Here is a 27,986-nt window from a genome sequence, read left to right on the forward strand (position 1 = left end):
AGGATGAAGTGGCAGCTTCTCTGGTGGCTGGTGTTTTTTCTGTCACGCCAACCCTCTGCATGTCTTACTCCAAAAAAAGAGTGCAACACAACGCAATATCAAAGTTCAGGAGGTCAGGGTTCCTGTGAGGATCGGTGTCAGAATAAAGGTAGGAGGTTTTAATCAATATCAATGTCAATTGTATTTCTATGGCACATTTAAAAGCAACAAAGTTGACCAAGGTGCTTAACAATTAGTTAAGAACAATAGAAGGAAAAATACAATATATTTAACGTAAGAAAAAACAAACAAACAAACAAATATAAAAAATATAAAACAAGTCTGATGGTACATGAACTGAAATTGAATTAAAAGCCAGCATAAAAAAGTGAGTTTTAAGACGGGATTTGAAAGGCTGTATAGACTCTGAAGTACGAATATCACCTGGCAAGTTAATCCAGAGTCTAGACCCTGCACCTGCGAAGGCCCGAGCTCCTCTACGATTGAATCGAGACCTCAGCTGTACTAAGAGCATCTGGATAGATGATCTCAGTGCTATTTTGGGGTTATACATGTTGAGGAGTTTGCTTAAATAACTAGGCGCCATAGCATTTAAAAATCTTAAAATCAATACAATAATGGAGAGGGAGCCAGTGTCAGTTGCTAAAATTGGAGAGATGTGTTCATATGGTAAATTGTAAATGGCCTGTATTTGTATAGCGTTTTTACTAGTCTCCCCTAGGGACCCCAAAGCGCTTTACACACCCAGTCATCCACCCATTCACACACACATTCACACACTGGTGGAGGCAAGCTACAGTTGTAGCCACAGCTGCCCTGGGGCAGACAGACAGAAGCGAGGCTGCCATATCGCGCCATCGGCCCTTCTGGCCAACACCAGTAGGCGGTAGGTGAAGCGTCTTGCCCAAGGACACAATGACCGAGACTGTCCGAGCCGGGGCTCGAACCGGCAACCTTCCGATTACAAGACAAACTCCCAACTCTCGAGCCACGATTGCCCACGATTCATACAATCTAACACCTGTTAAAAGACATGCAGCAGCATTTTGGAATAACTGCAAGCGATGGACAGATGAGTGTTGAAGACCCAAATAGAGAGAACTGCAGTAATCCAGTCCAGAGGTGATAAAGGCATGAATACGTTTTTCTAGGTCCTTAGGAGGAAAATAAAGCTTCGCTTTGGCAATTTCACGTAACTGGTAAAAGCTGTTTTTCACAACTGTGGACACTTGCTTCTCTAATTTAAAAGAGCCATCTAAAAACACTCTGAGATTTCTTACAGTGTGAGAATGATGACAGGTAAGAGGACCAAGAGTATCAGTTAACTTGTCCAAAGGGACATAACTTCCAAAAACAATAACTTCTGTCTTATTCTGTCTCCACTGAAAATGGAGATTTTTAAAAACTCCTCCCATGGTGGAGATTTTCGAAAACTCCGTTTTTGTGTTTAGGTGTTGAGAGGAAAACTGAGATTTGGGCTGTGTCTCAATTCAGGGGCTGCCTCCTTTGGAGGCCGGATTTGAAGGCCGATTATGTCACAGCGATGCAACGAAGGCTGTCCCAATTCAAAGGCTTCTCCAAATGCGACAACAAATGCGTCCTTCATTTCCCCAAATTTGAAGGATGTGTCGGGTGTATCCTTCGTGGCCCAACTTATTCCAGAATTCATAGTGCAGCCCAGCCAATTCCACTTTCTACAATGGCAGCGGCTACTTAGTTGTAATATTACTGGTATTACCCTTTTCAATAATTTATTAGTTAAACTATTATTTATAATATTTGGACAATAATATAAAAATACTTTTCAAATGCGGCAATAGCGGAGGAGCGCAACTAAAACGTTTGAAATATTATTCTTTCTGGGTAACAAAAAAAACTTTTAACATCAGGCGAGAATGTAGCTGTGTAAACTTCAAATATCTGCTCTGTTTATCAAGACATCATATATTTGCAAAAGTACCCTGACGTTTTCGGAGACATCTGTTACCCACCAGCTCGATAGCTGACCAGGAGGTCAAGGCTCACTAGAGTAGGCGAGAACCCCAGACTCCCGGCACATTGTTTTCAGACTACTCGCTACTCAGGTTAGGTAACTTAAAAATGTTATTGTTGAGCTTTTTTCAGTGTTTTATTTGTTCCTGAGTAAATTGGTTCGGCTGAGATTAAAGTTATAGTTTTCACACAGTTAAATAAACGTCAAACAGAAAACTGATTAAACAGAAGTGTGAGATGGTGGAGAATTTACTCCTGTGTCCTGTTATAGTTTACATAGCAAGGAGTCAGCCCATTCTCACTCCCGAGGCGTAACATGTCGACGTTTTGTCACGTCCCGCGGCGTTCCTGAGGAACGCAAAAGGAGACCTTCGGCGTTCTTATGGTACGCGGCGGGTTATGGCCGAAAATCCAGTGCAATGACGCTCCCGGTAATAGACGTTCCAGCCCTGTATTCCAGCCCTAAACCTAACCTTATCCCTAGCCCTAACCATAACCTTTTTCCTGATCTTAACCAGGACTTTGATGATGTTAAATAGCGTGTTTCTAAGCGATTTGAAGAGAAAGAGCGAACATGTGTAGATTGAGTCCATACGGTTCTCATATTTTCACATATTTCCTCATTTTTCCGAGGTCGTCATTTAGGAACGTGGTGGGTAGCCGAAAACGTAATATGTTGACGATTTGTCACCTAGTGTAAAATGTTACGCTTTGGGAGTGAGAACGTGTTGAAGGAGTAGATGGCTGAGTTTATTAAATTTCGTTGAGACAGCGGTGACGCAAATCTGAAGGCTACACTGTCCAATTTCACAGATTCGCACTTCCGGCTTTGTTGGTCTTTGGAGGACCTGGCCCACGTGTAGACCACGAAAGCCAGGTTCTCTAAAGGATGCAGCCCCTGATTTGAGACACTGCTTTAGTCACGCAACATCAAAGGTGTGTGCCTTTTTTGACGTTAGGTTATTCTTTACAAAAATTTATTTCTGCAATGGCGGATATAGACAAATTGCTGTTGCTGTTAATCTAGTTTTTACATGCTTACATATACAAACACTGTCCCTCCATTTAAAAAGACAGAGGCGTCAGAGTAAACTTCTCCATTCAACACAGACGCTCTCACAACCTAAATCTCAACGCAGATGTCGGATTTGAATAAATTACATTTTTTTTATTAAATCTATGTCTGCTATATGCATTTTTTAATTCCTAAGTTGTGAGTCTACGCAGCAGCCAAAATACTGTCTTTGATTATTAACATTTGAAATAATCAAGGTACTTGAAAAGTAACACAAAATTAGCTGCCTTTCCAGAAAAACACCAAAAACTTTCAGAAGTTCTTGAGGTTTGTCTATGAAGGTTCTCAGTCATCCAGGTCATTGTAGTCTAAGGAGCTTGGAAAGAAAAGCATCTGGACTTCTTCAAGTTGCTTGAAGACGTTTCAAATGACATCCGAGAAGCTTCTTCAATTCTAAGGTCAAATGGTGGAGAGTCCATGTGCCTCTGGGGGGACACTCCCATAGGCCTTTAATCTGGAACTCTCCCAGCATGTTGAAAGCAGTTGGTACACAACCTAATGACAAGGAATTTAATAAGAGTAAAACATTGACTGATGAAAATGAGCTGAGTGCTTAGAGAGAAGATCGAGGTCAAACACTGCCTGTGAATGTGGAGACCGTAAAGCGGATATTCTTTTAATAAAGTGCAGAGGAAGTCCCACGCATCTTTGTTCTTGGGTAATACAGTAAATAAAAATGTACCAGAGTTTACAGGTGAAAATGGGAGAACTCCTGTAGGACTTTTAGATATTAAATTAATATATTGAATGTAGTAAAAATGTGAAAATTGATGTTATTTTACAGATGATTCCTGCTGCTGTATGAACCATGTAGGCAAGATTTTGGAAACTGGAAGTCTTGAGGAAACTATCAAGTAAACACTCTCATTCCAAATCACAGCATACTTTTTTATTTCAATTGTTTGGAGTTTTATGTACGTAGGAGTACAACACAGAGTTAAGATTTTAAGGTATATAAGGCTTATAGTGTAGTATAAGAATTAATGAGAGACAGCAAAATGAGTCATGCTAATATTTTCTTGTCCTTTTCCACAAGCACAATTGAGGAACTAGAAGAGTTCATAGCGAAAGGAAAAATAAACGGGCACCATTTATCAATGACTTCTGACCATGTTGTTGCTCTCCAGTATGAACCCAATGACATGTTCAATGGCTTCGATATTCATGCGAGTGATAAGGTATTTAAAAAAAATCCGATTTCATATTAATTTAAAAATGATTGTGACAGTAATTAACTTGCTTTAAAAGGATGTGCATACATACATTCATTTTCTGGTTATGATTTTTTTTTATATATGAAAATATTTATTATTACTGTAAAGAAATAAGATGGAATGTTTGACATTGGGAAATCAATAGGATACAAACAGTGTACATGTATATTGCTTACATTTTTCATAAGCAACAAAACAGGTTGTATATTATTACTTTTGCTATGTAACACCTCAACATTTACTTTATAGATTAAAATTTGGCGCTGCTTCAAAGAGTATGAATCTTAATGATGTGTTATGTAGTTCCAGATTAGATGCTTAAATATATTGAATTATTTTCCTAATATTCATTGTCAGAACATTATTTTAGTTTTTTCGCAACAAAGAAATCATACCCATCAGTCTTAGTTGAGTTTCATTGTGTTATCACAGGCATTCACATGAATGAATGTTTCTCTTCTTGTTTTTGGCATTGTGTTGATAATATAGGAAACATCATATGATCCTCTTCCAAGCACAACAGTGAGCGTTCAGCTGCCGAAAGAACTGAATCCTGGACGGAACAACACGATTGTGTTCCTCAAGCTCAAGTGGCCTGAAAAGAAACAGGTCAGGGAGATGATTTTGTGTTATAAAATTTAAATGTTGTGTATGTGCATAGATTTCACACTGCTAACTCAACTTTGTTTGCAGACCATATGAACTAGACATATGCACCAGAAATGCTGACTTTGAGTGCACATTCTCCTCAACATTACATTTGTATTTTTTATTTTACAATTTTCATGGGTCATGCTATACAACTAGCTTAAATGCTGAACCACTAATAAAATAATTAAAGTAAAATTGCACTGCAGTAACCTATTGTCCACAAGTTTTCCATTACCACACAACATGAATCACAATAACTTACAGTTGAAATGTATCAGCTGAGGAGGCACAGTGACTTTAATGTGTGGGCTTAGACCCCCAAGTGTCATGGTCTTGGGTCATGTGACCCAGTGTTTCTGAGTTTCATGTTATTTTGTTATTTCATCTGTATTCGAGTTTCTTTTCAGTTATCTAGTTATTCGGTCATGCGTAGTTTGCAGTTTAGTTCATGGTTTATCAGGTTCCCCATGTGTCACGTCTACGTCTCCATGTTTCCTGTTCTATTTTGAAAGACTCCAGTGTTCTTTGTTCATTGTGTTTTAGTTAGTCATTAGGTTCATGTGTTTCAGCTGTGCTCCCATGTGTGGGATGGGTTAGGGGGTTAGGGTTAGGGTCCCAATCAGGCCCGAAACTCTGGCTGATTGGGACCCACACCCAGTTTCACACCTTGGCTCAGGCGATTAGAGGATCATAAGGCGGTCCTTTTGTCCCTCTGTGGGGGGAAACTCCCACTAGGTTTATATCTGGGACTCTCCACCATTTGACCTTAGAACTGAAGAAGCTTCTCGGATGAGAGGTGAAACGTCTTCAAGTAACTTAAAGAAGTCCAGACGCTTTTCTTTGCAAGCTCCTTTGATTACGATCATATAATTTTACCAAGGAATTCAAATGGACTGTGCTCTGATCTCTGCACATCATACTAGTAAGATAAACACAACAAATTATTGTGAGTGCGAAAATAATTGAATTTGTAATCCAGTTTAAAAATTTTTATGCTGTTCTTAAAAATTATTTTTGAGTACTTCTGTTACAATTCCATTTTGCATAATCTGTCATGATCCTGGGTCTTTTGACCCAGCGTTTTGTGTTTTCTATTATTGTGATGTCTTTTGGTTCTGGTTTTCTTGCTCTTTGGTTTTTGGATCTGTTCTTCCTCAGTTTAGTGTTTAGTCATTTCTGCCTGTGTATTCCTCTGTGTAAAGTCTGTGTTTCTTAGTCTGTGGCTTTGCATGTGTGAGTTCCTGTTTTATTTTGAAGGTCTGTGCCTCTTGTCAGTGTTTCTAGTTTTGCTTCCCCTTGTCTCGTTATGTCCAATTAATCCCAGCCACGTCTCCCTCCTGTTTCCCATTCCCTGATTGCCCTGTGTGTATTTTAGCCCTGTGTTTTCGTGTGTGTTGCTGGTTCGTCTACGTGAGCTCCCTCCAGCTCATGTTTTCTCTCAGTGTCTCCCTGCATCTCTGTTTTTGGTTTCAGGTTTGTTTTGTTAGTTTTTCCAGTTTAGGTTGTATTCTCGCCTCGCCGTTTCTGTTTGTTTTCACCCACCTTATAAAATAAAGCTAACTCTCATCAGAAGTTGCATCTTGGGTCCTATTCTCCAACTCCACACGTCTGCCATGCCAGACGTAACATGATCACTCTAAATATGAACTTGCAGTCAACTTCATAGGTGCTGTATTGTATTGTTAGTGTGCAGAAACTGTTTTTGTACTGATCCTTTACTATGCTGTGTATTCAGGATTATTTAAAACTATTTAATAGCAATTTTCCCATCAAACCCTAGCTCACATACAGTGCTTTTAGTGATTAAAGGAAAACTCCACCAATAGAGCCTTTAAAAATAATTTTATATCCAGTGTGTTTTGGGTTTTTGTCTCTAAAATTTTGTAAATCATGCAGATAGAGGCCCCTCATGACATAAGTTTGTTTTCAACATCATACCTTATGACTCAATGAGCTAATGTTTAAACTATGGTGAAAACGTGGAATATGTCAACGTTTTCACCACAGGAACATTAATTTAATGTTTAATTTAGTGATATAATAGTGCAGTCATTTATTTATTTAAAAAATGCTGATGATGTGAGTAACAGTGCATTAGTTTGTAAACTTTTCTAATGCTGAGCTTATAAATTTAAAGACCCCTTTGGGAGCTGCTCCAATTTTAGTGATAAGAAGAAACACACAACGGGGCCAGTGGCTGTAGCTCAGGAGGTAGAGCAGGTCACCTCCTAAGGTTGGCGGTTTGATCCCTGTCTGCTCCAGTCTGTGAGCCAAATATCATTGAGCACATAGTAACCACAAGTTGCTTTCTGATGTATCCATCAGAGTATTAATGAGTGTAAATGAAACTGATTATTAATGAAAGTGTGAATATAAAGCATTCATAGTAAAAAATTGCTATATAAGAACGAATCCATTTACCATTATTTTTTTACATTTTGTTTTTAAATATGGAGATATTAAGAGTTCAGCTTTCACACAGGCTGTAATATTACAAAACAGGATGTGGCACATTCAACCAACTGTTCAGAAATAGATGCTCTTTAGCTCTTTGCAATAATGCATAAAATGCGATTACAGTAAATACAATTTAATATGCAGTTTTATGTAAGAAGGTTTATGCCTAAGGGAAAAAATCAACACCTTTAAATAATAATAATAATAATAATAATAATACATTTTATTTGAGGGCGCCTTTCAGAAACCCAAGGTCACCTTACAAAAAACACAATTAATAAAAGGAACAATAGTCATAAAATACATAAAATAATTAAAATTACAAAACAGAGCGTGACAACAGATAAAATCAGCATTAAAGCGAATAATATGATGAATGAATGATAAATATGATGCAAATAATAGTATATGTATTTCAGAATAAACAAAGCTTAGATTAATCTGTCTTGTGAAAACCAACTGATGAATTTGTGTTTTATTGTAGAGTATTTTAGGATCCCAATATGAAGTGTATGATCGAGCACTGGTTGGCCTGAGTGTGGAGGGCAAGAACATATCAGGACTACAGCAGCGTGTCAACATCACCATCAACCTTACCAAGGAAATAAATGTAAATGCTTCTGAATTTTATCATTTACTCTATTTTGGCCTGTTAACATTATATTAAATACATTTTATATTCAACAAATTCACATAAATTAGGTATATGTAATAAAAACATGTTAACATGTAATATTTCTGCGACATAGGAAACCCAAAACGCCTTATGCCACTTCTTTAACTCGTCAAGAAAAAGTGAGTAACCAAGCTTCACATTATCATTAGTGTCTAACATGAATATTTATTTTATAAACCGGAGTCATTGTTGTTTGTGGTTTTTCTCAAGATCACAAAGGTGCGCTGATATGACCTGGATGTAATAGCATCTTATGCATAACTGATCTCTTTGTTTGACTTAACAGTTTTCAGTCAGGATGGATGCATTACCCTATGGACACGTGGTGAAAATCATCTCACCTGTTCCTGTGACCATCTCACATACTTTGCTGTGCTCCTGGTAGGAGTCAACATATTCATTATAAAAAGTCTAAGTCAAGAATTATGTGTCTTTAGACTTAAGGATACATCATCAACAAAACATTGACAAACACCTCAGTAATAAAATGTGAAATCTCTCTTCATTTATCTTAACAACCACTTTCTGATCTTTTTCAGAGTTGGCAGGTGTGTTACTAATAATCCAACACGTTCATGCTGAGTTTGACATAGTTTGACTATGTGTTTCTCATGCTTTGGTAAAAAGTTGTTCTTTGCTACTTTTTCCCCAGTAGTGACACTGTGTGTGTGTGGAGAGGCAAACATAAAAACACAGATGTGTTTTTCTGTCTTTGTGAAGACATCAGTGATGGGAATAACGGCATTACAAGTAACGGCGTTACTAACAGCCTAATATATTAGAGGTGGGAATCACCATAGATCCCACGATATGATATTATCACGATATTTAGATTCTGTACATAAAGGTAAACTTTATCAATATTCATTTTATCTAATATCAAAGTCTCATCAGCTCTTTTATCTACATCTTTATACTTTGTGTGTCTTTTTGTTTTGAATTTTAACTCACAATGGAGATGCTGCAAAATAATGTGAAAGTGCATTTTCTCCACAGGTCACTGCTTCCCCATCACCTAAAGACCAGGAGATTTTAACATACATCACTCTGATTGGCTGCAGTCTGTCTCTTTTTACCCTGGTCATCACTGTTTTTCTCTTCATCACAAATAGGTAATTATCTGTTTTCTGATTGATGACATCCTTCAAAACTTAATCCTCCCTATTTCTAATAGCATCCTCCTCTCCTGCTCCCATCAACTCTTCAGCATTTGCTCTCATCTGTCTCGCCTCACTTTTTGTCAATTAATTATCTTTGTAGAATAGTTACTGGCAATCTAAAGCCCAAATCAGTTTTGTTCAGTATTATTATCAAATTGTATATCATAGTTCAAATAGCAAAACTGTACATGTTTTCATTTGGTTTTTAATTCTATTTAATTTCATGTCTATTACACAGAGTAAAAGATTAAATTACTGGTGTCCTGAGTATCTGACGAGTAGAGAAGGGCCAGTTGGCCCTTCACTTTCAGTGGCTGTGCTGCTGCAGGCTGTGTTCCTCTGGCGTATTGCCTGCGGTTCGCCAGTTTACTCACCAGTTGGATCTCGCTGTGTCTGATATGTCAGCCGGCTAGTGAGTTCTCGAGCCTGCAGCAGTGGCTCCCTGTCTGGGATATTGCCAGCATGTCAGGTTTCTGCGGCCAGAGTGAACCCACTTGGTAGCTCACTGGGTTGGGCTTTCTGGCTGTTTCCAGTGTCACTGTCGCTACTTCCCTGTCTATGGACAGCGCGTAGCGACTCCTCTCTGCTAGTGGTGGATCTTCAGGGTGTCCCTAGCTCAGCCGTCCACTTCAGCAGGCTCAGCTGACGCTCCCTCCTCTGTCTGTGGACAGCATGGGGCAACTTTTGGCTCTGGGACTGGGCACATCACATCCCTAGCTTGGCCTGCTATGTTTCCCTGGCGTATTGCCGGCTTTCATGAGGATTAACCTTCGGGGCGATTGTGGCTCAAGAGTTGGGAGTTTGCCTTGTAATCGGAAGGTTGCTGGTTCGAGCCCCGGCTTGGACAGTCTCAGTCGTTGTGTCCTTGGGCGAGACACTTCACCCGTTGCCTACTGGTGGTGGTCAGAGGGCCCGGTAGCGCCAGTGTCCGGCAGCCTTGCCGGACACTGTTTCCAGTGTCACTGGTGCAAGTTTCCATGTCCGAGTTTAATGTTTCAAGTCACCATGTCATCCTGCTTTCAGAGTCATTTATTCAGGTTTTAGTTGTTTTTTTCCAGTTTAGGTGTTGTTAGCCTTCGTTTCCCTTTTGCTTTTCTTTTGCATTATTTGAGTCATCAATAAAGGCTCGCTCTTAGTTCAGTTCTGTTTGGGTCTACACTCACTCTCCACTGACATATACTTACTTTCACTTTAAATCATATGTAGGATGGTATTTAAGTAGTTTAGTTTAGTAATCATATTTATGATATTTAAAAACAGGAACGTTAATCTTTATTCATAGAGGCCAGTTTTGGAAAACTGTTCAAATGCATTCTTTTATGCAATAGACAATAGTTTGTTTTACTCATTTTGACAGTAATTTATTTGAAACTTTCCTGTTGATATACATTTTTGTGGCAAGGGGTTTACCATTTCCAAGACCAGCTTACATAGGATGACCACACTTCTGAAGTTTTATTGTTTTGGGGCACTTCTAAGAATTACACAGTAAAAATAATCCAGAATGACTGGAAAAACAGCTTTCTGTTTTCTAATTACAGAACAATAAATAAGTAATATTGCTCCATTCTGCTCTGACCTCTGCCATCATCAAGGCACTTTCTTGCAGAGAACTGATGCTCTGCATATTTTCTCAACAAAGGTAGTTGTCTGGAAAAATCCCAGTAAAAAAAAATCCCACCAACAGCTATTGCTTAAATCATGTTTTTTCCCCCATTCTGTTGCTGTTTAAACTTCAGCAGATCATCTTGATCATAGTCTGCGTGATTAAATGCGGGTTGCTGCCATGTATTTGGCTTTTCAGATATTTGCATTAATGAGCAGTTAAGCACGTGTACCTAACAAAGTGACAAGTGAGTGTAGCGATCTCTCCTTTCATCCCTGCCTGTCAATTAATATGTTCAACCAGCCTTTACACTACTGCCATCTTGTGGCCACAGTTGGCTATTGTCTCGGAAAGCTTTTCATAATCTCACAAAACTGCAGCTCTCGTTTTCAGGGTGTGTTCATGTCCCATTAGCAAAGACTGGAGCTGGTCAGGTATGGCAGGTTAAACAGTTCAAAAGCTTGACAAAACATTAACAACATAATATGTAATGTATTCATATGGTAATGGAGAGATCCTTTCATAGTGTTTTATTGTTTCTTTTCCTAAAGGAATGGTTTGAAAAGTTCCTCCACCACTTGCCATTTACAGCTAACAATAAATCATTTTTGGATATACAGTAGGTATTTATTCAACTAATAGACGTAATAATATTTTACCATTCTTAAACCAGGAAGGAGTGCAGAAAGGTGAAGATGTCCATAAAGCACAGACACAAACAATATGTTTGTGCTCTCTCTTCCCACTCTCTTCTGCTTATCCTCATCAGGGTCATGTGGTGGCTATTCCACCTACCATAGGGTGAGAGGCCAGGTACACCCTGGACAGGTCACCAGCCTGACAGAGGGCTTAAAGCAACAACACACAGTCACTAAATCTATTGTTGGTCTATACATCTACATGCGATTTGAGATGATGGCTTGAATTCAAGTTTATATGATAACAGTAGTGCACAGGATGATATATTTTTCTTTCTTTCTTTTTTGTTTCTTGTGATAACAGGAAGAAAATCACAATGCATACAAAACTGGAAATTTCATAATTTATGTTCAATTTGTTGTTTTGGGGGGTCCTAGCAGTGAAATACAACACTTGGCCTCTAATAACAAATTGGTTTAAGGTTCAAGGTTCAAGGTTCTTTATTTGTCACATGCATAGTTATACAAGTATAACACACAGTGAAATGTAACCTGACACGCTCCTCGACATGTGCAAAAATGGGGGGGGTAGAGGAAGAACATTATATATATATATATATATATATATATATATATATATATATATATAGTATGTACATTGGGTGAATGTGCAGTAGTAGTAGCACAATTCTGTACATTAATAAGAATAGACTATTTTACAGAATAGACAATATAAACATATTTAAAATTAAAGGAATTTGAAATGTACATTGTGCCTGGGTTTCAAGTGTCTGGAAGAGAGTCCTGTCTCAGTCAATTATAGATGATGTGAGAGGGCGGGTGTGTGTGTGTTTAGGGCCCGGATGGCTTGGGGATAGAAGCTCCTCTTGAGTCTCTCTGTCCTTGCCCGGAATTTAAATTTAAATTAAATCAAAAGAAAATTATCATCTAAAAAGAAAACTTAGTGCTGAATGTTTCAATAGAATGTAAATACAGTGTCGAGTGCAATACATTTCACTAATTTAATGTCAGCCTGTATTTGATGGTCACTGTTGTATCCATGGAAGATGAGATGAATATGTTTTTAGTCTTCTGTCAGCCGAAGCTTCCTCTTTTTTTTTTCCAAAAACTAATTTACATGAAATGTTAATGAGAGCAAAAATATCTTTTCAGAGTTACTCATTTGTGTTTTACCTGCTGGCACATCAGCTGTGTTCCTGATTCTGCTCAGATAAAAAGGACTCATGCAAACATGCAAAGGTAGGCTAGCTTTGGCTGTCTTTATGTTAAAGACCTTCATGTCTCTATACTTTTCTTGCATAAAACATTTACTTGGTAATATGAAGAGATATAAATGTAAATGCTTTCCGTGCCTCGTGAATAACAGCTCAGGAGGTAGGGCAGGTCATCTCCTGATTGGAAGGTTGGTTTTTCAACCCCTGACTGCTACAAACTGTAAACCGGTATTTGGTTTACAGGACAAGATACTAACACCAAGTTGCTTTGTGATGAATACTTTGGAGTTTGATTGCTAGATAGAAAGCACTCAAGCATATAAAAAAGGCTTGTATGAATGAGACATGAGACATGGTATGTTAAAGCACTTTGAGTGTACACAGTCTAAAATTTGTTTTTTTAGTCCATTTCCTGTCTTACTTGAAGGTTCGTTTTCTGTAGTGTCTTGTTGTAGTTGTACTTCTGCTCTAATATCACCTCATGTATTTCCACTAAGACTCTAGACCCTATTACTATTTAGAAATTATTTTCTGAAGGATTATTAACAGCAATAACATTGATATTGTAGAGAAAACAGGTCTGCTGATTCCCATATTTATCTTTCTGGGAACAATATGCAAATAATATGTAAATAATGTATAACATCCTGTTGTGCATCACAGATTGTTGACTCACGACAGGCTGTTTGTACATGTTTTTGAATGTGACCATAGAAGAATGCCCCTGAGTTAATTAATTACAATTTTTTTTACCCAGAATTATTAAAAACTTACTCCATAATAAAACAAAAAGAGAATCATCACAAAATGCCAAATGTGACATTTATACCTCAAAGATGAAATAAAGCCTTATCCCTTCTCTCCTGACAGGTTCTTCAGGGTTTAATGATCTACTTTTACATTTTTCAGTCTATGGACAAACTCTTGTATACTAACAGATTACCCAGTATAATATTTTACCTTTTGAGAGCTTTTTAAATGGAGAGCTGCAAAGATGACATAATGGTGTGAGCTACCAGTTCTGGTTCAGTCATGATGAATCTTGAATGAAGCATTCAGAGATAATATCAGCAGTGCTGAGATCAGCTGCTTTAGCACTGAAACACATATAAAGGCTTCATATTAAATTGAAGGATATTATGTGTTCAATCAATGTAAAATGTAAATATTAATGTATGTAATTTTGTGTCCAATTCATTCAAAATAATTCAAACTTTTTTAATTCAATTCAATTCAGTTTTATTTATACAGCGCCAAATCACAACAACAGTCGCCTCAAGGAGCTTTATATTGTAAGGTAGACCCTTCAATAATACATACAACAATCATATGACCCCCTATGAAAGCACTTTGGCAACAGTGGGAAGGAAAAACTTCCTTTTAACAGGAAGAAACCTCCGGCAGAACCAGGCTCAGGGAGGGGCGGGGCCATCAGCTGCAACCGGTTGGGGTGAGAGAATGAAGACAGGATAGAAGTATGATTCAGTGCAGAGAGGTCTATTAACACATAGTGAGTGAAGAAGGTGACTGAAGAAGAAACACTCAATGTATCATGGAATCCCCCAGCAGCCTGCACCTATTGCAGCATAACTAAGGGAGGATTCAGGGTCACCTGATCCAGCCCTAACTATAAGCTTTATCGAGATAGAGATAGTATCTGTCTCCCGAATCCTGGTTCTAGTCCCTGTCAGGACTCTTGCTGCAGCATTTTGGATTAACTGAAGGCTTTTCATTGAGTTTTTAGGACTTCCTGATAATAATGAATTACAGTCGTCCAGCCTAGAAGTAATAAATGCATGAACTAGTTTTTCAGCGTCACTCTGAGACAGGATATTTCTAACTTTAGAGATGTTGCACAAATGGCAGAAAGCAGTCTTACATATTTGTTTAATATGTGCATTGAAGGACATATCCTGGTCAAAAATAACTCCAGGGTTCCTCACAGTGTTACTGGAGGCCAAATAAGAATCTGGTTAGATTTTTTTTAACCCAAATATTTGAAATCCTCAGTAAGAAAATATATAAACTGAAATATGAAGAGCTGATGTGGAAAGATTCCTCAGTAGGAAAAAAATAATATAAAATTTGACTTAACATGACAAATGTCATCATTTGGTTCTTTACTATTTTTTGATATATATGTACACACACACATACATATATACACACACACACACACACACACACACCACTTTAAACCACTTTAAATTCATACTGGATAATTTTGTAAAATTTTATGGTTTAGTATTAGTATAGTGCATAGCATAATTTTAATACACTGCAATAGTGCTCAACGTGTGGATAATCAGACTTGTGCACAGTGTATTAGTGGCCCAAAGTATCTGTGGTGCAAACAGTGGAGCAAGCTGTGGTCAGACCTTCTGGTAGTGGTAGTATGGTATGCAGAGAGTTAGTGTGACACAGGAGGATTGAGTGAGATGTAGAAAGATGATCGACTGTGGCTACACCTCAACGAAGGATCTGTACCACATCAGTATTGATTAGGATTAGCTGGGAGGAGGTGTTGGCCGTCAGATTGGGGTCTGGGATGCGGGGCCTCCCTGCTACTGCAGATAAGGTGGCGGTCTGCTTGCCTCCACCCCAGGGAAAAGGGTTACATCTCCTGGGTCTAGGTACAGTTTGCCCCTCTGGGGGCGAGTGTACCTGGACCTGGGATATAGAGGATGTTTGGGGAGTGTGATTGTGTGTACAGTGTCTATTTCTGTTTGTCTCCACGTCGGGTGAGTGCCGAGTATTTGTTTGTGTATATGGGGGTGGGAATGCACGTTTGTGTCTGCGTGCGCCTGTTCGTCTGTGTCTATATGTCAGGTCGGGTCTTAGACTCCACCTCTCTGGGAACTCCCCCATGGAGGCCTAACTCCCCTCACCACACTCCCTGCCGGTGGCTGATGCCCTCAGACGTCAGTGCGTCAGTGGTTCTTGTCGACTGGGGCTCGGCGCTCATGTATGTACTGGCTCACTCCTGGTGGCCACTTGGCGGGGCCTGGCGCCTGTGGCCCGGCTGGGCCCCTTCTGGGGGATGGGGCGCCCTCAGGCCTCCGGCCTCTGGGCCTGGGGCTCGGTCCTCTCTGGCACAGCTGGCTGCCGGCAGAGCCCGTGCGCACGTCACTGCAACCCCCTCCGGCCTCTGGTCCGTGGCTGCTGGGTGACCCCTCGTCTAGGGCTCTCCTGAGGTCTTCCCAGGAGGGTAGCACGGTTGCCCCTTTGGTGGTCCTCCTCGGGTCCTTGTACTCTGGGGCCTCTGGATGTCTGGGGCCTGGATCTCCTCCATACCTGCTTCATGCCCTGGGGGACGGGGCTATGGCTCCCCACACTCCCTAGCAGATCGTTACATGGAGAAACCTTTTGAATACAAGCGTGCCGATCCACACAGGTGTACACACAGGTGTACACAGACACAAACTACACCTTTCTTGGCTGCTAACTCAAAGCACATTGTGCGCTGTCGAGCTTGCGTGCTGCACAATAACATGTAATATTTAGTATTTACTGTTATCTACTGTTAGCTAATTTATTGTGATGGTGTTGTATTTATTATGTTGCTCTTTTTTGTTTGTTTTCTCTTCTGTGTTTTTTTTTCTTCTCTCGACAGGTGATCCAGGTGTTTTTTTTTTTGTTTGTTTGCTTGTCTTGTCTATTTTGTCTTTCTCTCCCTCTCTTTCTTTCATTCTTTCTTTCTCCCTGTCCTATCCCCCAGTCATGTCTGTCCCGTCTGTAACAATTGAAAATAAAATAAAGTAAATACATAATTTTAAAAAAAGTATTGATTAGGATTAAGTGTGTTTTTAAGAAAGTCTATTAGTATCTGCATCCTTCATAGACTTAAGAGCTCTAAGAGCCCACAGATTTCACACAAATGTGACTGTTAAATCCAAAAGTCTTATGCTCTACTATACCCATATGGAAAAGAAATAGTAAAAACTTATATGACTTAACTCATGAAAGTGGCCACTTTCATGAGTAAATCATATAAGGCTTACATGATTTACTCATGAAAGTGACCACTTTCTCATTACTTTCATATATTGTTTTAGTAAGTATCCAAAACATACAAGTTTCATTATATAATTTTTCAAGGGATTTTATATCTGTTTTTACTCTTGTATGCTTTTCATACAAGTTTCACACAAGACAGATACAAACTTTATAAGATTTATATATATCTTTTCCATATGGGTATCTTAAGTTACTAAACGTTCAAGTTGCTTTGAAGGGTGAACTTCTTCCTTGATATAGCCTGCTAATGGTTGTAAAGCACAGATACTGTTTCAAATGAACTCCGTCAACTTCACAGGATGAAGTGCTGGCTTTTCTGGTGGCTGGTGTTTTCAGGAGGTCCAGATTCCAGCGAGAGTCAGTGTCAGAATGAAGGTAGGATCCTATAATATTGATCTAGAGTGCTTGTTTCTATGCTTTAAGTTTGAAGTGTCTCACCCACACATCTTTGTTTTTGGGTAATACAGTAAATAAAAATGTACCAAAGTTTAAATTAATTACTTGAATGTAGTGAAAATGTGAAAGTGTGTGCTATTTTACAGGTGATTCCTGCTGCTATATCAACTTTGTAGACAACATTTTGGAAAAAGGAAGCCTTGATTGCGCTATCAAGTAAACACTTTCATTTCGAATGAGAGCATAGTTTTTTTTATTTCAATTGTTTGGAGTTTTATGTATGTAGGAGTACAACACAGAGTTGAGTTTTTAAGGTATTTAAGATAGTTTATAGTATGCCATAAGAATTATTGTAAGAATCAAAATGATGCATGCTAATATTTACTTGTCCTTTTTCACAAGAGCGATCATGGAGCTAGAAGATTTTATGGAGGAAAAAAAAATAAACGGGACCGATTTAGCAACGACTTGTGACAATATTGTTTCTCTCCTGTATGAACCCAATGACATGTTCGACGGCCTTGACATTTATGCGAGTGATAATGAGGTATTTAAAAAACTCTAATGATGATTTTTTTTATATTAAAATATTTATTAACACTGTAAAGAAAACAAGATGGAGTGTTTTACATTGGGAAAACAAAAAGATACAAACAGTGTACATGTTTATTTTTTTCATAAGCAACAATACAGGTTGTATATTATTACTTATACTGTGAAATATCTCAACATTTGCTTTACGGATTAAACTTTGCTGCTGCTTCAAAGACTATGAATCTTACTGATTTGTCATCTAGTTCAAGATTAGATGCTAAAATGTATTTAATCATTTTCTGAATTATCACTGTCAGATCATTATTTTAGTTTTTCTGCAACAAAAACCTCATATCCATCAGCCTTGGTTGAGAGTTTCATTGTGTTATTACAAGTATTCACATGCAATGTTTCTTCTTCTTGTTTTTGGCATTGTGTCAATAATATAGAAAATATCATACAAGCCTCTTCCCAGCAGCACAGTGAGCGTTCAGCTGCCAAGAGAACTGAATCCTGGACAGAATAACACAATCGTGTTCCTCAAGCTCAAGTGGCCTGAAACAAACCAGGTCAGGGAGTAGATGATGTTTTATGAAATTTAGATTTTTCGCATGTGTATAGATTTTACAATAGTAATTAAACTTCTTTGTTTGCAGACCATATGAACTAGACATATACACTGGAAATGCTGACTTTAAATGCACAGTATCCTCAATATTATATTATTATTTTATAATGAGATTATTTAAAGCTATTTAATAGCAATTCTCCCAGCAAGCACTAACTCACATACAGTTCTTTTAGTGATTAAAGAAAGACTCCACTCCAATTTTATGTCCAGTATGTTATTGTCTGCATGATTTATCAAATCATGGAGACTGTTAGAGGAATGATATGTTTGTTCTTAGCTTCATACCTTATGATTCAATGGGCTAATGTTTAAGTATTAAAGAATATCTCCATGTTTTTACCACAAGGGATAGAAGAGTGCAGTCATTTATGTATTTTATAAATGCTGATGATGAGTAGCAATGCATTGGTTTATAAACTTTTAATACTGAGCTAATAAATTTAAAGACACCTTTGGGAACCTCTCCAATTTGATGTTGGTGGTTCAGTCCCTGTCTGCTCCAGTCTGTGTGCCAAATGTCCTTGGGCACATACTAACCACAAGTTGCTCTCTGATGTATCCATTGGAATATGAATGAGTGTGATAGTTAGATAAGAAGCACTTACGTAGAAAAAAGTGCTTGTATAAAGTGTGTGAATGGAATATGAAACTGATTATTAATGAAAGTGTGAATATAAAGCACTTTGAGTACTCAGAGTAGAAAAGTGCTATATAAGAACCAGTCAATTTGCCATTATTTTTTACATTTTTTTTGGAGATTTGGAGATATTAAGAGTTCAGCTTCCACACAGGCTGTAATATTTTACAAACAAGGAAGTGGCATATTCAAACAACTGTGCAGAAATAGATGCTCTTTAGGGAAAAATCGACAACACCATTAAATATGATGCAAATAATAATGAATGTACAGGGTGCGACATTACCAATAAGTTTGATGTGTCACATGGCCCTCTTCCTATTGAAAAAACAAAAGTTATATCCAAGATGGCCGACTTCTAAATGACCACCGTGGTCACCACCCATCTTGAGGAGTTCGCCCCCTCACATATACTAATGTGCCACAAACAGGACTTTAATATCACCAACCATTCCCATGTTATTACGGTGTATCCATATAAATGGCCCACCCTGTATTTCAGAATAGACAAAGTTTACATAAATCTTTCCTGTGAAAACCAACTGATGAATTTGTATCATATTGTAGATTATTTTAGGATCCCCATATGAAGTGTATGATCGATTACTGGTTGGCCTGAGTGTGGAGGGCAAGAACATATCAGGACTACAGCAGCGTGTCAACATCACCATCAACCTTACCAAGGAAATAAATGTAAATGCTTCTGAATTTTATCATTTACTCTACTTTTGCCTGTTAACATTATATTATTGAATATATTTTATATTTTGTTCAACAAATTCTCAAAAATTAGGTATGTATAGTAAAAGCATGTAAACGTGTAATATTTCTGTGACACAGGAAACCCAGAAACCCTCGTGCCACTTCTTTAACTTCACAACACGCAGTGAGTAACCAAGCTTCACATCAACATTAGTGTCTATCACAAATCTTTATTTTATAAACCGGAGTCATTGTTGTTTGTGTGTTTTTTCAAGATTACAATGGTGAGCTGATCTGACTTGGATGTAAAAGCATCGTATGCATAACTTATCTCTTTGTTTGACTTATCAGATTTTAGTGAGAATGGCTGCATTACCCTATGGACACGTGGTCAGAATAATGTCACCTGTTCCTGTGACCATCTCACATACTTTGCTGTGCTCATGGTAGGAGTGAACTTTTTCATCTTAAAAAGTGGAATTTGGGAGTTGATGGGAACGTCATCAACAAAATATTGACAAACACCTCAGTAATAAAATATGAAATCTCTCTTCATTTATCTTAACAACCATTTTCTGATCTGCTTCACAGTTGGCAGGTGTGTTACTAACAATCCAGCAGGTTTATGCTGAGTTTGACATAGTTTAACTATGTGTTTCTCATGCTTTGGTAAAAAAATCAAACATCAAAAAAAAACTTATTAACTTATATATTATTTTAATCCTTTATAGGGCATTTACTGAAAAACTTCGAAAGTCAACATTTCAACCCTCAAGTGTTTTTAAGGGTGTTACAGGATTTTTAATTTAGTGAGGTGCATACTCATAGGTCACCAAACTTGCCCTGTATGGTTCCTGGCCCATCTAGGCTAAAACTTTTTCCAAAAACCATATTTATATAAAAAAAAAAAATAGAAGTAAAACACAAATAAATAAAGAATATTTATTTCTTATCATGAATTACACTGACACTGTCACAAATATAACAAACATATCAATGTGTAGTCCTTCCCAAACATTCCATAAAAGAAATGAGCACTTTTTTAAAGTTTTTATTCAACTTATCAAAAAACTGTGGCGCTTAAGTGTAGTTCTACTAAAACTGCTGCTAATAATGACAATAATAATATACAGTTCTGTGTCAAAGCCTTGAGCCACCCGCCATTTCTTTATATAACAACTGCGTTTGTATTCTTAACAGTCTGACGGTTAATATTTGCTATGCCTTCAGCCTTAACTCACATCAAACTTTCTAGTAATTCCTTTAAGCAGTTTTCAAGTTTTCAAAGAATAGTTTCTTGAAGGACATTCAAAGCTGTTTTTTGTATCCCAAAAGGTTGATTCTGTTCATCTGTGTAACGGAGGGAAGGTGAGGTTTTTTTCCAGTGTTCGTTTAAAGGAGGGGAAACCTTCCTCCAAAACGGATAGAGCAGTGGGGTCGCCGAGGGAAAGCACACAACTTTAAAACTGTATAATTAAAATATAATTTATTATATTTAAATAGTTAAAAGTGTAAAATGAATTAAAACAACCCTGGCCAGGGAACAACACAATAAAAATAAGACAACATTAAAATCCGGTGGCGTCCGCCACGATATAAAAGTCACTAAAAAGTTTAAAAAAATCCAGCGGAGCGGTGCAGGAGGGGAACCCGGCGGCGTCCTCGCCTTCCTTCCCACGTTCTGCGGCCCGGTGCGCTAAAGGAGGGAGGCAGCGGCAGTTACTATTCTTTCAGACGGCTTTCAATCGTTAACAGGGAAAAGTCCAGAGACTTACCCCGGGTGGGCAGAGCTCTCAACTCCGCCCGCCGCTTCTTTATAGCTGTCACTCGGCACCGGCCCGTCTCGTCGCCTCCAGTTCTCCACAGACGCGTACTCGGGTCTCGCGTTGCTGCAGCAATCGGCCGCTCGCTCTGAGTCTCTCGATTGCCGGCGCTGTATCCTCCTCTCTCCGCTTGACGCCAAGCTCCACCAGCCTTCCAGGCTTGCAGGCGGCGCCGCCGCCTGACACCACTCACTCCTGCCGTCTCTCAAGCCTCTTTCTTAGCAGTGTTCCTCAAGCCTTCCTTTTTGTGTGGTCTTCCAGGCCCTCTTATTGGCCTCCGGGACCTCCCAGGTGTGATTAGGTTTGTAATTAGGTAGGGGCGGAGTCTTTCCAGGACAAGTCATCAAATAAATACCATAAAAAACATGCAATAAAACTCATAAAATATAAACCAATGTACAATATTAAAATATTAAAAACGATAAAACACAGCAAAACATGCATAGTAAAAAACCTAGAAACTTGTCCCTTTCCACCCCGTGACATCTGTACGTAGCGTTTTTACTGGGAGATTTCTTTTTTCTTCCTCTAAAAACACTACGTCCAGATGAACAGAATCAACCTTTTGGGATTTACTTTCCTGGATGATTGAGCATGCATCAATACTTTATTTTTTAATGTTGACTCCTTTTGCTCCACTCTCTGTCAGGACGATCCCATAATAATGCTTCAATAATGTTGTGTGTTTATTTTCTATCCAGGTACTCTGGTGTAGTTATAGTATCTTGGAGTTCTTGCTGAAATATGAAACAGTCAACAGATGGTATTGCATGACTGACCAAAATCTAACAGTACCTTTACTGTGTTCATAATAACATCAACTTTGATAAGATTCACAACACCAGTAGCTGAAATGTCAACGTGACAGAGCTCCCACCGTATCGTACAGTTAGCTGCAGGCACTCAGCTAACGCCTTTAAAAACAATTGAGCCAAAAATGTCATCACTCCATAAGCCATGTTGACACTGATTTTTAGTATAGTTCTTATGTAATTTAACATACACCAGCCTTTTCTCAGGAAGGGCTTCTTGACAGACAGACATCTGTTCACTCACAACATTTCTTATGACACTTTTGTAAACTGAAGGATCGCCTGAAGGGCAAGAAGCATCTGTCCTGTCCTGTGTCAGGTCCTTCCTCTTTTTTGTCCTACTTCTTAAGGACATTATTTTCAGATACTGGTCTGCCACTTCTTTAGTCCAATTTCCCCGTTTATTGGTTCATTGATTTGTCCCCATACAATCTACATCAGCTCTTTATTGTTTTTGTCTCTTTTTGGTTTTCATTTCAACTCACAATGGGGATGCTGCAAAATAATGTGAACGTGGGTTTCCTCCACAGGTTCCTGCTTTCCCATCACCTAAAGACCAGAAGATTTTAACATACATCACTCTGATTGGCTGCAGTCTCTCTCTTTTTACCCTGGTCATCGCTGTTTTGCTCTTCATCACAAATAGGTAATTATTTTTCTCCTTGATGACATTCTTGGCACCACAGTGGCGCGGTGATTAGGACTGTTGCCTCACAGCAAGAAGTTCCTCAGTCCAATTAAACCACCTGACTCTATGGAGTTTGCAAGTTCTCCACATGTTTGCATGGGTTCTCTCCGGGTACTCCAGCTTCCTCCCACAGTCCAAAGACATTCAGATAGTGGCATTGTGTTAATTGATCATTCTACAACGCCCATAGTTGTGAATGTGAGTGCGAATAGCTGCCTGTCTCTATGTGTTAGCTCTGCGACAGACTGCTGACCTGTCCAGGGTGTACTCTCCCTCTCACCCTATCGTAGCTGGGATAGGCTCAATTCCCCCTGCTATGGTGACAATTTTATTTCAAACAGAATTTGACCAAATAATCTACATGAAAGTTGTCACTTACCATGAATCACATCTCCTTCTCCAGAAAAATCAGAGAAGATGTTTCTATGAGGGTCCACATCAACCTCGTGATTGCACTGATCCTCCTCAACCTGCACTTCCTGCTAAGTTCCACAGTGGCAGCAGTGTCCTCCACTGGGGTCTGTTTATACATGGCTCTTGCCCTTCACTACTCTCTATTGGCCACTTTCTTCTGGATGGCCTTGGAGGGATTCCACCTCTACCTTCTCTTAGTCAAAGTCTTCAACATCTACATCAAGCGATATCTGCTCAAACTCAGCATGGTCGGATGGGGTGAGTGGAATAATTTAAGCATGAAGCTGTTATTATCATAATTTGAATAAGTGTTCAGTTCTTGTGTTTCAGGTGTTCCTGCAGTCATTGTGTCAGTGGTGGTGATCATAAACAGAGGCTTTTATGGTCTTGTCTCTCTGGACACATCTAACTCCACCAAAAGGGCAATGTAATTCATATTTACTCATAAATGTTGGTATATGGGCACCAAACTCAGTTTCACCAAGCATCTAATTTGACAAAGCTGAGATACTGAGTAGTTTCTGATATATTTAATCACATGTATCTAGAAATCTGCAATCTCTATGGAGTACAGAATGTACTTTTAAATTTCACAGTCTGAGAGACCAAAACATGTATAATGTGCATTCCCTTTCTTTTAGATGCTATATAACCAATAACACTGTAAAGATGGGGACTACACTGGGACTATTCAGCTTGGTGTTCCTCTTTAACATGTTCATGTTTGGAGCGACAATCAGATGTGTCTGGGTTCTACGCAAAAGCACAGAGGTACGGGGCAGTTTTGTATTGCTATTAAAATTGAAGTTTTCTCTGTCAATATGTCCTGTGAAAACTCAAATAACTAGTATAACTAAATAACTAAATTAGTCTTATCAGCTGGGAGTTTTACATAACAAGAACACTATGGAATACTTCTAGTCATCATTATTGTTCATTTTTGTTTAACATTAATTGTTCCTATTAAAGGATAAACTGTATGATGGGTTATCAAAAATCATCAAAAAAAAGGAACACTTTTTAATTAGGAGATTTAACTTGATGAAGTGAACTTCAGATCAATATCCCAGGTCAGTTAAGTAGCAGAGGGAGTGTTACTCAGTTTCAGCTGCTTTGATATTAATGAAATTAACAGGAGCCCTGACTGCCATTAGGTATTAGGATAAAATCCTTGTCAGACCCTAAACTGGATAAGTGGGTCCTGGGCTTCTCCGGGTACATGACAATGCGGTGAAAGTATGCAGGCTGTTCCTGAGGATGAAGGAACTGATAACATTCACTGCCCTCCACACTTATCTGACCTAAATCCAACAGCACACCTCTGGGACATTATGTTTTGGTCCATCCGATGCTGCCAAGTTGCAGCTAAACTGTCCAGCAGCTCAGTGATGCCTTAGTGCAGATCTGTGAGGAGATCCCGAAAGACACCATCCATCGTCTCATTAGGAGCATGCCACAATGTTGCCAGACATACGTACAAGCACACAGGACCCTACGAACTACTGAATACCATTTTAAGTTGCGGCAATGAAAGTTCAGCAAAATGAACCAGCCTGTGGCATAATTTTTTCCCTTTAAGTTTTGGGCTCTCTGTGAATTCAGACCAGTGTAGGTTGATAGTATTATTTTTATCCCAACAACATGGCATCCTTTCTCCTAACACATTAACTAGTCCACATCAGCATTGATTTTTTTTTCCAAATTTTTGCGGTATATTGTTCCTCTAATTATTTTGAGCAATGCATTATATTTTGTGGTCATTTATTAAAAAAACACACAAAAAAAACAACAACAATGAAAAAAAACACATACCCATTATTAAAAATGAGTAAAAAGGGACTCTTTTATTTGTTTTAGATTGTATATTATCTCCTTTGTCATTTCATATTTGGCCAATCAGTTTGGGCAGAGTAACCGTGACAGAGCAAAGAAAGATATTTGTACCCTGCTGGGAGTCATGACTCTGCTCGGCATTACCTGGGGCCTGGTCTTCTTCTGTTTTGGCCATCTGACCATTGTTGGCTTCTACCTCTTCTGCATCCTGAACTCACTTCATGGTCTGTATAATCTTTTTTGTTTGTTAAGCTCAGTTCTGTGCTGATATTAGTCCAAACGCACCTAACTTTTGAAATTTTGTACTTTCTTACTTTTCTTACGTTCTTTTGAAATAAATTGAATAAAAATATTTTTCATATCATTTTGTAAGGGAAATACTCTTTTAGGTGGCCATTAGAGTTGTCATTGAACTTAAAAACAAAACAAACATAAACTACAGCTACTGATATGCAGGCCATATACAGGAACTGTGGTTTAGCTCTCTTAAAAAAGTTCCAATCTCTGGTCCATGAGTCTTACCCAGCAGGCAATACAAAATTCAGATGGAGCCTAGGAATGGTGAGGGGTCTTGTCTAGCCTCACTGCCTTGATGTCCAAGTGTCTTCCCTGCTCACGCTGATATGAAAAACCAGAGTAACCTTGCAGGTCAAATCTCAGATTTGATCCAGCTGGTAATCTGGGATGATTTTAGAGGCCTGGATGGTGGTGATGTGTCATGAGCAAAAGCATCAGACTCCCATCGAGTGGGAGTTGGCTCCCCACTTTTCTTTTAAACGAGGTTTGTTGTGTTGCCACAGTATTTAACTGTCTTCCCACATACATCGCACACAGCATAATTTCTATGCTGAACGTAAATGAAGTTATGATCTGTGAACAAAATCAAGATTGGTCTAATGTTTTGTGCCTCAGGTTTCTCATTGGCTCACACTCTTGCGGAGCCGTAGCACGCACATGAATGAGAGGCGGAAGTAGAGATGGGTATCGTTTAGGTTTTATCTGATACCGGTGCCAAACCGGTACTTTTGAAACGGTGCCGGTGCTTAAATGGTGCTCAAACCGGTGCTTAAAGAATGGAGAACACAAACTTTGTCCAAAAACCTCTCATGTTTAACTGTTTTCCACTTTTTCTTTGGTCATTTTAGCCTTTGTGGCCAGGGTGAAGGGAGTATCTGCCATCAAACAAGAAGACAGCCGCATGTAGCTATGACGGTGTTTGCTAGTTCACCTTACATGCATTAATGTAATAACGTGGTTAGCCTACTCAACGTAAATTACACACGAACAACATTAAGCTACTCACGCAGAGAAGAACGGCTGCTGCTGCATCATCATCCTCATCATTTCTGCTACACTGGCAGGGCTAGGGGCCAGGACTCTACTCTTCGGGTTTTTGGGTATGTTGCTAACTCCGGGTCTGATAACAGGCACCACACCCGCAGTAGATGTGCACGATGTGAGGTCTCGCAGCAAGCTATCAAATACGGCGCATTTCTCGGCTTTTAAAAAAAACGCTATGCGTCGCCAGGTGTTTCATTGGATTCGAGGTGTTACCTCCTTTGCACAGTATCACAGTATCAGCTTAAAGCACTTGTTGCAGGCTGCTGAGTTTGCATCTTTTGCTGTGAAGTACAGCCAGACTTTGACCGCTTCGCCTTGGGCATTTTTAATCTGTAGCTCTGCTCTAAAAGAACGTACGTACCTGGACCCGCCTACTATCCTCGGAAACGTAAAATGATTGGCTAGAATCTAAAGTGTATCACAGCTCAAGAAAAAAAGCACCGAAATAAAGCACCGAAATGTGCGCTGCTTTTCGGTCTGGTTACTACCGTTTATGTCAGAACCGGTGCGATAATAGCATGGTACCGGATACCGGTACCCATCCCTAGGCGGAAGGCGATTGTAGTTTCTATTAACAGGGTATTGTCGACTATCCCGCTAATTGCCGAGTTTACTTTTGTCTGTATCTCATATTTATGATTAAAAAATGAAAAAAATAAATTAAAAAAGTTAAATCAAATTGGATATTGATATTTTTGTATGGGAATTGATCGTGCAACATGAAATGCTGGTAATGAAGTATCAGCATTTCAGGATTCAGGATTAGATATTTCTGAATGTCAACCTGCACTGAGGACATACTGTTTGGCTACTGAGTGTGGTTCTGTTTCTGTTCTGTGGATTTGTTTGCAGTGTTTTGTTTTTGTGTCAAAATAAAAAGTTGGATTAAAATACCAGACAAAAGTGAGGATGCCTGCTTTTGTAACAGAATAAATACACAATATTAGGCAAATATAAGGATTCGCACAAAAACACTAAATGCAAAAGTGTTTATCATATTTACCAAATAAGGTTAAAATATGAGGCCACAGATGATAATAAATTAAGAGCCATTTGGGAGCCACAAGAGCCAGCTCCTTGAAAGGAGCCAAACCTCCCATAACTACTGTGTTGAGCACATTGTATTTATTCCATTCATGCGATTGTCTTGAGTTTTTCTTCTGTTCTGGTCTGTTATGATTCTGTTCAGCCATGTCTTGTTCTCCCCAGCTGTCTCCACTTCTCTAATCACCTCTCCATCCTGCAGATCCTGACACATAGTTCATTTACTGCTTTCATTTTCAAATGTGAATCCTCATTGCATCTCTTGTATACAGTCTAAACATTTGCTTTCCTCTCTCTCTTCTTTGTGTCATGCAGGTTTCTTCATCTTCCTGTGGTTTATGATGTCAACGAGAAAGGCTAAAACCTGCGTTACTAAGACAAGCAATGAAAATCATAGCAAAAGCACCTAG

At 38.8% G+C, this 27,986-nt stretch overlaps 1 protein-coding gene across 1 annotated transcript; it reads left to right on the forward strand.

The window, feature by feature from the left end:
• On the forward strand, positions 1-27,986 carry LOC118456127 (adhesion G protein-coupled receptor G2-like). Its single transcript, XM_087842509.1, has 13 exons — positions 1-148; positions 3,852-3,921; positions 4,104-4,245; positions 4,771-4,890; positions 7,874-7,999; positions 8,139-8,184; positions 8,352-8,446; positions 9,062-9,177; positions 23,348-23,616; positions 23,689-23,785; positions 24,000-24,129; positions 25,259-25,415; positions 27,892-27,986. The coding sequence occupies exons 1-13, from the start codon at positions 4-6 to the stop codon at positions 27,984-27,986; spliced, it is 1,608 nt and encodes a 535-aa protein (XP_087698635.1). The 5' UTR covers positions 1-3.

This window comes from Neolamprologus brichardi, chromosome 1, assembly GCF_056152115.1.
Source record: "Neolamprologus brichardi isolate AB-2024 chromosome 1, ASM5615211v1, whole genome shotgun sequence".
NCBI lineage: Eukaryota > Metazoa > Chordata > Actinopteri > Cichliformes > Cichlidae > Neolamprologus > Neolamprologus brichardi.